At 39.6% G+C, this 12,492-nt stretch overlaps 1 protein-coding gene across 1 annotated transcript in view; it reads right to left on the bottom strand.

The window, feature by feature from the left end:
• KMT2B (lysine methyltransferase 2B) overlaps positions 1 to 12,492 on the bottom strand; it is a 1,030,490-nt gene that overhangs the window by 799,272 nt on the left and 218,726 nt on the right. The window contains exon 7 of the mRNA XM_086929980.1: positions 11,205 to 11,453. Coding sequence (XP_086786106.1) covers positions 11,205 to 11,453 — 249 coding nt within the window. The remainder of the gene's footprint in view (positions 1 to 11,204; positions 11,454 to 12,492) is intronic.

Here is a 12,492-nt window from a genome sequence, read left to right as displayed (position 1 = left end):
CATAGGCATTTTGTACTCTGACTTAACAAATCAATATTTGGCACTTATTTGTGTGCATACAGTAACTGAGAAAGTCAAATAAACGTTGCACACTCATAGTAGTCAGAAAGCCATGTACTTAAGATAAACACAATTCAAAGATGGAAGCAGAGACCAGTGTGGGATTTCGGACTAGAAACTATTTTTGTCTAAACAAGGAAGGGGCAAACCAGTGTATACCTATTCAAAACCTAGCATTTGCTTTATATATCAAAAAGTATTCTCTCTCCAGGACAAATGTCAAATCTTTATCAGGAAGGCATTTGGTGGAAGTAAGGAGAAACAGTATGATACACTGGAGGAAATAGCTTACAAACTAACGTGGGTAGAGCCACAATTTTTACAAAGGTCCTATTAAAACACAGTGAGCATGCAGATACATCAGCAAGGCTCCTCAAATCAGTGTTTTTCACGGTCTGTAGTCCACAAATACACACAGACTACAATGGATAAGAGCCATGCCGTATCCTTGATCACCACGAGCCAGGGAGTCCTACATATTCAATTTTACAGCGCATCTGCTTCAGCTAAAATGATGCTATAAATCAGATCTTTAAAACTAGGCATACTGCAGCTCATGGATGTGTGGCCAGTTGTCTTGAACACTATTCCCTAGGTAGTCAGCAGAGATAGCATTTCTTTAGGAGACACTTGTTGGGGTTGTGGATGGTTGATTATTATCTAGCCTAACGGCTAAGGCGGGCGATCTCAAATCTGGGGAACCGGGTTAGTCTCTCGGGATTGCCGCTCAACATCCTGTGATTCTGGGAAAATCACAATCTCCCCGTGCCTCCAAAAAATGAATGTGTCCTTGTGTAACGCAACTGCTGCGCATGCAAAGGGCCCGATACCTTTGGGTCATGATTACGCTATATAAAACTAAGAAGAAGAAAAATGTCAGCTTCTTGGAACTTAGTTGCATCTACTGGAGGGAAGGCACTTTATTTGGAGCAGGACCCACCTCAATCTTAGCTGGTGACAAGTGCTCTTATAAAAGAATATAAGTCAGTCAAGGAAATTATCAAGTGTCAACTGTTTCAATATCCTTTGACATGTGTAGTTGTGCTTCAATGGGTTAAAACGGGATAAATGTGTCTGGAGGAGGACCAATCAATGAAACAAAGGAAAAAGGAAATGAGGTAATTCGGACATTTTACTTAAGTAAAATAACAAGGATAAGAATATGAACTTTTGCATTCTTGAACAATGTATGGCTTTAGTAATGTTGGCGTTCAACTGAGTTATCGCCACATAGTATGTATGCCTTTACACAGTTACCCGATTAGGTTCTTTTTACAATGAAGGGTGCAGCACTGCAACTGATGGTCCATTTAAAATGCACATGAAAGTGAAACTAAATACGGAGTAACTCTACCAGTTGCAAAGGCAGTGGACCGCTGCTCACTTGTACCAAACACTGAGCAACGGGTGAACCGGAGCTTTCATGCTAATTAAGTAGAAGTACACATAATGAAAAGGATGTGAAAGTCAAATTAAGAAAATATCACCAAATAGGAGCAGTAAAAGGGGAGTGCAGAAAAGTAGGTCTTGCACATGAAGACGAGGCTGCCATTCCATGCTGTAATTTGTTCAGGGCTTTGTTGCAGAGAAGTGGGATGATTAGTTTCTCCAATCTCTTGTTCATGTGTAATGGGTTTTCGAAACCGCTCATCTAAGTGGCCCTCCTCCTCATGGGCATTGCCCTTCTAAGGTCCCATACATTAAAGGCTGTACTCATTACAATCAAGTCCTAAGTAAGACGCAGGAATACGGTGAGCCAACACTTTTTCCAAAAGAAATAGATTGCTTTTCAGATTTGCTCCAAATTCCATCAACTGAAATCCTACAAATGTGCAAATTCATCAAATTGAGGATGATCGCGGATTAGTTTCTCCCCCCACCCTCCTCACTTAAAGAAGGCATGGCTATTACATTACCAAATGTAGAACATTATGCAAAGAAGCAATTGTATCAGATTTAAAGCTTTTATTTCAGAAAAGTGAAAAATAAAAAAACATGTACAAAGAATGGTATGCAACAATTACATTACAATGCTTCAAGTGCTTATGTTAATGCCCATGGGGCAGCCCCAAGTAAGAAATCAGGCTCTTCAGTCGATTTGGCACTCATGTTCAACCTCTATGCTATTTGTTTAACTTAAGTAGGAACTACGGTTCACACCTCTTCTTGATCTCACTGGGATATGAAAGCAACTGTCTATGAAACAATTAACTAGTTTATTTCACAAGTTAGAGGTGTGACTATGAAAGTGTAAGGGTCTAGATGGACATCACTTGTAAAATTATCTTACCCAGGTCTCTGGGGTGGAGCGCACCCCCACATGTATTTTAGTGACAATGCACAAACTAAGGCACCTATAGCATTCTCCTATTAGTTTCAAAACAATTTCTGAAGCGGCTTTGCGATGTCATCAAGCAATGGCAATGCGGAATAAAGAAGGGACGACCCAATGAGGCAGCCCGATTAAGGATTGTATAAGTGTGACTTTAAATAAGCTGTTAAAAGCTTACTTCCATTGTTTTTGAGTAGATTAATAATTTCAAGAAAATTCGCTATCACGATCTGTGAAATGATGTGGTGCCTCCGTAAATACCAATAAAAAAGCACTGGCTACTTATTTGAAATATGTATGGTGAAAGTAAAATAAATCTAACTACGATAATGCATGAGTGTGTGTGTGTGTGTATATATATATATAATATACACACACACACGCATACATGCATACACACACACACACGTTTGTGTAACATTAGCAGCCATCAACTGAGACTACAAAAAGATGCAAGTAAAGTCCCTCTGCCATCTTGTCCAGTTGAATGTAGATACTCGGCCATCTTGTCCAGTTGAATGTAGATACCAAACTAATCTTCCCCAACTCATCTTGGCCCCACATGACCCAAACAACTATTTGTGTATTGCCATACTCCCCATTTTTATGTTCACCTCCATCAAATCATTTTGCGTCTACCCCTCTCTACAGGCCACTCATTTATCCAAACAAAGTGTTCCTAGTATGACCCGTACATCAAATTCTGCCCTCAACAAACCAAGTGTTCCAAGTCCAGCCCCCTACCCACAATCCCCAGTTACCAAACAAAATTATTGGTGAGCTGGCTCCATTCCCATGACCACCATTCCGAAACCAAATCATCTTGGAAATGACACAATCATTAGTGCAGCTGTTACCAACGCTAATCATTCTGGATCTTATCGGAGCCCTGTGCCCCTCTCAAACAAAACTGTTCCCGATGTCGTCATTTGATCTATCTGGAAATTTGTGTCAAATAGTTACATTCCTTTAATAGACAAAATAGCTTAACTCTTAAAGGAGAGCTTTGGAAGTGATTATGTACCAAATACATATGAAGCGCTCCCAGTCCAGATACTGTGTAGTGTTTGCAAACCATTTGAGTCTGACCAATGACTGCAATGTAATAATTGACAAGCAGTCGAATAACTAAAGGAAGTTTAACTCCAAGCAAAAAGTAAAGTTTGGAGAGCAATACCCAACTTAAATAATATAGATCTCCACACAGACATATTGGCTATGATTTTAAAAGATTTGCCACATAATCCAAAGCTATTTTTTTTTTTAATTCCGCAGAGTGCAAATCAAAAAGTATTCTTAAAAGTAATCCTTTTTTCGGTCTCTTCTGTATATAGAATTTATTCATGAAATCCGAAGATGTGTCCTAGTTATAAAGATGTAAACTTTGACAGAAATGAAGACATAATTCTGGTTTCGCCAAGATTAAAAAAAATTGATACTAGACAAACAACTACCGCCATGTGGGTTAGGTCCCTCCTCTGTCAACATTGGAAGTACTAACAGTCAGATCCAGCCAATGAAATTGTATACAACCAAGAACTTCACTTCTATATTACAAGAATTTGCTAGAAGGATGAACAGAGTGCCAAATACAAGTTTATCTTTCAATCATTTATTGCCTAAAACACAAATTACACCTCAAACATGTTTATTTAATTACAAATATTACAAAAAAGTCATTTTCAGCTGCATTTTTCTTTCTGCAGGATTACACTTCTGTCAAACGGTTAGGTGGGGATGGAGATTGGCAGTAATGTTCAACTGTGTTTCACTGAAGGTGAGCACTGTCTTAAATGGGAGGGAAGTGGTGCCATGAGCTTTTCAGACCCTTTTCCTTCCTTAACAAGTAGGCACTGCTGCTTCAGAAAAAGGACTTTATTCTATCAAAGACTATGAAAAGATTTGCTCAAACGTAAGCCTGCATAGGATGCGGTTAGTTTAAGAGTAAAATAAAATGCTGCTGGCTACAGACAGCAGCACTTTCACATTCCTCAATGAAGATCTAAAAATCATACATCAGATAAGACCCTACTAACTGCATTTCTGGGGATTCAATGAACTACGGTTTGCCCCTTCCATTACCTTCTAGTAAACTGCCTTCCCTACCTATACTCAATGTATTTAAACAGATGTTTTTGTATGGAAAAGCCAATGGCCTGTAATGAAGTATAGGACCTCTGCTAACATTGTAGTATCATCCTATTACTGCCTGTAAAATGGACAGATGAACATACATGCACAACATGGATTATGTAATCCATTTTGTACAGTTTTAACTTGATTAAAATACTTTCAGCCATAGGGGACATGTATTCACATTACACAAATTTATTTAATTCAGGACTAGGATATGTTTTGGTCTAATCGTGTGTTAAGTGTGCCTTCTACAGAAATGAACACTTTATAGCCTCTCTGAAAAATGCACTTAAGTGGGATAATTAGTCAATTCAATCTTTACAATGCAATAGAGAACTTTCCAAAATTCTAGAGGTATGGGCATTTACACACACTAGACATATTTCTTATAGAGAATATTAAAATACCACACAGAGCTATAAACCTTCGTATTATCATTCCTTGATCTAAGTCTAGGTGGGGGAATAGCAAAGGAAACAAAACAGGAAAACACCAAGAAATAAAAAACAAAATTCTTTGAAACTTTTGGAATCTAAAATAAAGTGTCCATTATCGAATGTGATTGGTTTGAGGCACTCTGCAGTTCTTCATCCAGGCAAAAACTCTAGCATAATACAAAAACAACAAATCAAACTATGTACCATGTACAAGGTGTGTGATATGTTTTAGCAGCTATGAGGAGGAACAAACTGATAGCACCTATACATTATACTGTTTTCGTTTGTCAGAATCCAGATTGTAATAATCCAAATTAATGGTTTAAGGAAATCAAAAGGTTAACCGAAATCTTGGCCAAATGTCCGTTCCATCAATGGGTGCAGGCTGAAGTGCTTTGTATTAGGCCTGCCAGTTCATCTACACTGCTAGAAGCTGCTCTAGTCACTGAAAAGAAAATCAACAGCTTGCACATGTCACAACCATTTAAGAACTAAATCCCCACCTCTAGCAACCACTGCGGTGAACAAGAACCGCCAAACATTGGTCTAAATATTTATTCTGCATCACCAAATGTTGTTTTACTTTAAATGTGGCTTTCTGAACAAATACTATAAAACACTATCAAAAGTGGTGACATGGCGTAGATTAACCACTATATAAAAATTGAAATAAAATATTGTCACATGGGAACATCTAGCCTCAATTTTGCACGAAAACAGATAGTGCCAACTCTCAGTATTTAAAAGGTTAAAAGGTGAAGTTGCTTCAGAAGATCAAAAGCAAACAAACTGCACCCTTACAAATCAGGACAGCAGAAGAGATGCCATTTAATGGAGCTAGTGTGCATGTTTAATATGTATCCCACTGTATTTTATAGTATAGTGTTTTAAAAGTATTACATTTCTACTACTGCTAAAAACAAATGTTATACGCTAATACATTGCAATATTTTAAAAATATGAGAATGAAAAACTATTTAATACATACATATAAGCAAATTAACTCATCAGTACAACATTAGCAAACCACCCCAAGAACATACAGATGGCTAAAAACATCTCAACCTTCAGTGGCGCTCTGAACACTGAAGCACACAGAAAAATGGGCATATTACCAATGTTAGGGATTGCTAGAGATTAACAATTTAAATCTTTAACCTAAACACCTTTGAAATTGTTTTTCTATGCACCTGCTAGAGTTTACATCCATAGAAAAACAACGTCCATCCCACCCTTATGGTTCAGGTAAAGCAAGGGCCCCCAGATAGAAGTAGGCTAGGTAATGACAAAGCCTTGTATGAAACATTTAAATGTCTGTTTCGTGGCAACGGAGGAAGGTGACTGTCGCAATCCTACACCTGAAAATTGAAGGACAAGGCGCCTGCAAATGCAATGGAATCAGGTGCATGGACTAAGACCATCATCCCAGAGCGATGGCTTCATCCATACTATTACTGTTTTGTGCACTGAAGTTTAGCACTTCGCCACTCCCCACCCGCACTGCAACCCTACAAGACTGAAGATTTCATAAAGTCCATAGTTTGTTTTAAGAGTGTTTCTTCAGGAAAAAGTCACTTGGCTTCTCTGGAAAGAATTTTACATACCTGCAGTAATTATTTCTGTAAGTTTAGTCCTCAACAGCCTCCATCCATGAGTACCAGAAGAGCAACACCTTGAGGACTGCATTGGAAAATATGCTTAAGCTACAGTTACTTATGCCTAAAATGCACAGTCCACCCATGCACCCCGGCCCGCCTCCTATGTGTCCCCAATTAGTTGCTTAATCAATTTATTAACCTCAAGTAAGTAGAATGGCATTATCCTAAGTACATACAGGGGTGGAAACTGAAGGGTGGGTTGTTGTGAAAAGAAGTGGCAGTGCATAAAGACGAAATTGGTTACAACAGGGAGTACCGATTACTCTTATAGCCTGCCCTCTCTATTCCCAACATACTGCACACATTTTCAATACAGGTGGCACAGCAGCTGCAGCCAGCCTGAGTAAGGAAAACAAACTTTAAAAGACTGCTTGTCACACTGCTCATGAGCTACCTTCTAGGAAGTTGTGATTGTGGAGGTCCTTCTGATTACATGTTCGCAGGACAAAATGGTTTCGCTCTGATAGAGTATGAAATGGTAACTTTGGATGGGGGACCACTGGCAAACAAAGACCATTGAAAAGGAAATGCAAGGGAAATTATGTGCTGTTTGGTCAGATTGAATTGTGCTTAGAAATTACAACAGCACCTGATTTTAGCTACAAATTCATCATCAAGTCCTTTGCGCAACCAAAAAAATATTGCAACAGTCGCTATTCAAAGGCTGGAGGCTATCCCTGGACTCTCCATTTGCTAGTTAGATTTTTCAACTGAATACTTGGACATGCCACAATAGAAATCAACTCTTCAGTCACATCAGATTAATTAAGGGCTTTAAAGAATGTGTTCTGAAGCCTCCTCAGGATAATCTTTTCATTACACAATTCAGAATATTTTTAGTCTATAGAAATCGGATCTTCTCTTCATAGAGCAAACTTTGACAGTCAACTTGAAACCATTAGTCACAGTAAACTACACATGGGTACACACAATGAGGACTTCCAACTACCGTATTATAGCTTTGATGCAAGGTTTCTAAGAGATGTAAAACAACTTTTGTTTCAACAATTGGAGCAGCAGTGACCAGAGGAGCTTGTTTCACACTAGTATTTAAAAGCCCATGAACACTGATGGAATATAAATATAAGAGACAAGTTTCATTATTCATCTTGGTCTGACTTGCCACCTGATCATTCTCCTTCTCAACTTCATTGCGTCACTTAGTCCCTTGTGTAATACATTAAGAATCTAAGAGACCAACATGGTTTCAAATCAAGTACATGAGCAAAACAGAATATTGCGTAAACATCTCAATAGCCTGCATGCTACACTGGCTGCTACCCTCATAAATGCTTCAAATACGTATATCAAGTCTCAATACAAAACTCTGCAACTGGACAAATTCTAGATGGCCCAAACCCAAATGGACACTAGTTTTAGAAAAAGGGTCATCACAGTCTGAAAAGCCTGAGAATTTGGGGACAAAGTTAAGGAAACTATTGTTATGAACCTAAAATGGCCAATCACATAGGTATTCATCTACCCAGTTAACACTACATTCCATAAACTGCCGCTTAATAATAAGAACCCTCCAGATCTGTGAACAGTGAGACCACAATTGTTTAACAGTGGCAAAAAAACACGAAAACTAGCCAACAGGGATATATATATATATATATATATATATATATATATATATATATATATATATAATACACATATATACATATATACATATATACATATATACATCTCGGATAGAGAGCTACCTGGTTGACATGAAGAGGGAGTACATCACTGGAAAAAAGTTCAACCTACATCGATCCATTGTAAAAGAAAAAAACGTGATGTATCAAGTTGGAGAGCTACACATTTAAGTAGTTCATCCTACGTCAGTACGTTGAGTCTTACCTAGACAGCAATTTGTTATCAACACACTCTTGAAGACGGCTACAAGGCCCATCCACTCTACAACCTCTAACTTAATAAAATCAGAGAGAAGAGCGCATTGACGTGCTGTCCAAAAAGATATGGTAGGCTACTAACAAAGTAACTATACTACACCGCACATAATCACCCCCCCCCACCTCAAGCTCCCTCATAGGATAACCTATACCTTACAAGCACATGGCCCACTGCCTGCAGATTCTTCCATGCAAGGATAAGCAGTGCTCGACAAATCATAAGGAGGCTCCCAACATAAGGAATGCCAAAAATTGACTATATGATCATTGTTCACAGATCCAGTTAGGGGCCTGTCCAGTTCCTTTCACAAGGTGTCTATGGAAAGTGACACAATTATCAGTGTTAAGAGGGGTGTAAAAGCAACATTATTTTACGATTTCATACTAGCGTCCTTATTTATTAGGAAACTGAATGAGGCGATTGATCTTTCGACCCTTCCCGCTCACTGAAGAGATCACATAAGACAGGGCTGATGGGCCAATTGCTCCTCAAAGGCGGTACAGAGCTTGCCAATTTGATTAACCACCAATATAAACAAGCTCCACAGATTGAAAAATGAGAACATTTTGTTGAGAGCCCCAGGAGGAAACACTGCATGAGAATAATCCATCGGTACGGACTTGGAGTTCAAATCCAAGAACAATTTTCTGTTCTGACAATCAATGTTAGTGTACTGGACTTACTTTCAAGTCAGAGGAAAATAATCTTATCAGGCAAATTAAGGCTGATGTGAAAAAATAGGAATATGTTTAGTTTAGTATACAACACTGGCAAACTGATGCATGAAACTAATGACTCCTGAGTGATTTGACCAGTGATGGCCAGGCTGTGTCAAATCAGATTTTTCTAACCCACAGTACTTCAAAGGCTTAAACCCACGTAATTTAATCAGATTCCTTACATGGCATTCCAAAGACTATGTGGTGCCAAACATAAGAATTGGCCGTGAATATAGAACTTGCTAATCTTGTAGTTCGGCAAGTCGAATATTAAGAATTTTTAATGCTATTCAGGCATCAAAAACCGAGGTTTGCTAATTAAACAGTGCTGAAGGACTTCAATACTATTATTGTGTCTTCTGTTAAGACATGAGAATTAGTATTTGCCAGTTAAGGCCAGGCCTCTCGGGATTCAAGTTTGAAGGCTAAAATAAACTATTCTTGGATGGTTCCAAAGTCAGGATACTCACACTAGAACTCAGCAACTAGGTCGCAGTCTAAGAAAACACAGAGGAGGGAAACAAGCCTCATCAGATAGTTCAGTGTGGCATTCCCAAGGATATGCAGTTATTGCTCATCAGATCAACTGTGTGTCTGAAACAGATGAGGTACAGTAGAAGAGTAAAATAGTAAATTCAGTAAAGTGTGAACGTTTATTAAGCCTTCAAAGCCTCTTGTGAAGGAAGCGAAAAAGTTCAGAATTGTGCAAGTTAATGGCAATATGTGGGGCAAGTAAGAATGCTTCCATTAATCTGCCCTAGGGTCTTCCTAAAAATCAGCTATGAAAATAAACACTAAAATAAAGAGAAGTGCCCTTTCTGGTCTACTGTATAAAAGACTGCAGTGCCCAATACCAGTTTCCTCTACATAAGCAAAGGGAACAATTATATCAGAGGCTGGACCACCGAAGACCAGTCATGCCTTCTGGCGTCTATAATAAATCTGTAACCGTACACATAAAAGGAGGTCAAGCAGGCTAAAACAATGGATGTAGACTCAGTGGAAAACCACATATTTGACACAAAATCTCAGCTAGAAAGAATTCGAAATACGGGAAAAAATATATATTAGTGCAAACTCAATGCCCGTAGTTTCAAAGTTTTAAAAAAGTGTGCACTCATTTACTGACAGCTATGCTTTGGCAGTATATTCCGGTAAGAGGAAGAAAAAAAAACTAACTAGGGGAGATCACAGGAGGCCGGAGAGGAGCGCAAAGTAAACCGGCAGGGTGTTTTATGGTCATAGTTCAGGCACCTTTTCCAGTACCATCCACAATGCTATTCTGGGAATGGAGGGGATATATGAACACTTCCTGGTGCACTGCAGGAAATCTGAGCACCTCAACTAAAGCTATGAAATGTTTAGCATTGTTTAATTACATTTAGCCACTCCAGCAGCATGGACTCAAAATAAGAGCAGCTGTTGTCTATAAGATACAGTCAATCAAAAGTAATAGAGGGAGTCAACTTCCTGGATAAGGTGATGACAGTGATTAACAACAATGCACCAGGGAGCACATTAAGATCGCAATGAAAAGACCAAGTTCTTGTTTGAATCATTATAAACGAACCAAAGGGGTTTCCTCAACAAAGCAACATGGAGTTCACGTCAGTAACAGACTTATGATCGAAATAGTGGGCCTTCAGCTGTGAGCAGATATCCCTTGATTGTCGCTGTTTTCTTCGGTGCAATCCCAAATCCATAAAAACAATTTGCTGCGAGTGACTTCACTGCCCAGAGACCGCCATGAGAATCCACACGACTATAGACACTGAACTTTTTGAGAATAATGTCAGACTAAATAGGATTATGCATTGTCCTCTGGACACCTGCCTGGTGTCCACCAATGGAAGTTTTCAGAAACCCCCTGGAGGATTCCTACAAGTCCTTCGGGCACGGACCTCCCTTGAGTAGCCAGAAAGGTTGCTGCCAGGAGCCCTCGAAGCGGGAATGTTACCTGACTCCCTGGACGATTTCCTCGTGCTCGTCCCCAGTTTTGAATCAGGCTCTGACTCTTCTGACTCAGCAAAGACATCGTAGCAAGGTCGCTGCTTCACACAGCGGCGAGCAGATTTGCGCTGTAGTAGAGGGTCCTGCTCAGAGGTTTCGGTGGCAGTTTCCTCACACTCTTTCTTCCAGAAAGAGACTTCCTCATCCCCAGTGTCATCAGAGCTTTCCCGGACTGCAGAAGTACGTGACACACGACCTACAGATGAGAAAGCAGAAAAGGTAGTAATGTATTATATAAGCATGTAGTTTAGAATCCGTATGACCCCACAATTATACCTATTAAAGTGTTCCAAGTCCCCAACAGCAGAAGAGTTTGGACAGCTCCCACAAATCCACCCTATATTACCCAACAGCACAAAACACATCCCACTATGGAGCACATAAGTCGCTTATTTTTGCCTTCTCGCACTAAAATAGTTGAACATGTGTTATTTCTAAAAGAGCATGCCATACAGTGAAGTAGTGGGATAAAGTACAAGGGGTACATAAAGGTAGTTACAATTGGTGTCAGGACAGGAGCCCATAATACTGGAGAGGATTGGAGATAGAGAAGGTAAAACGTTTTCATCCAATAATAGGAGCAAATCAGACAGTATGAGTCTGTGCATCAGATATTTAAAATGTATAGGAGGGGGTTGAAACAAGCCATGATTCAATGTGGCTACAGGGCTGAAGGCCTATGACCCAAATCCTTAGTATCAGTCCATTCACACACCAAAGCGTATTGCATGGTCACCTCATAAAGTTAGGCGTGATGTGCTGGTGTGGTCCCCACAGTGGCTGATTTAGGTTATAGTTGTGACAGCATTACAGCGCGGGCAACATTTGTCTACTTCAGCCCTGTTTGGGGAGTTGTGCATTTCAGTTGAACACAACAAGGTTGAAAGGATCATCCACATAACAGCTGGGTTCCTCATTGAGATGCAAAAGTCAGCTGGACAGGATGAGTTGTAGAGTCATTGTGGTTCACTGAACCAGAGGATCTAAGCAGAAAGCAGTAACATGAGCTGTGCTGGAAAGTGACTCCGGGCAGCTGTGGTGCCCAAGGCTGGCTAGCAGTTATGGTGTTTGACTCATCAGCAATCTCGATTTAAAGTTGTGAGATTCCAGCATGCAGCTATCTTGTACAGCGGGGTGTTGTGATCACCAGGGTGCATGTACAGTTCCTAGTGGTCTATCAACCTCCAAGTATCTTGCTAGTTTGTACTTGGACAAAGAAAAAAGGCAAGCACAGC

The sequence above is a fragment of the Lissotriton vulgaris genome, chromosome 7, assembly GCF_964263255.1.
Source record: "Lissotriton vulgaris chromosome 7, aLisVul1.2, whole genome shotgun sequence".
Lineage (NCBI taxonomy): Eukaryota > Metazoa > Chordata > Amphibia > Caudata > Salamandridae > Lissotriton > Lissotriton vulgaris.
Note: the sequence above shows the minus strand (reverse complement) of the source record. Positions and strands in the feature narration are given on the sequence as shown.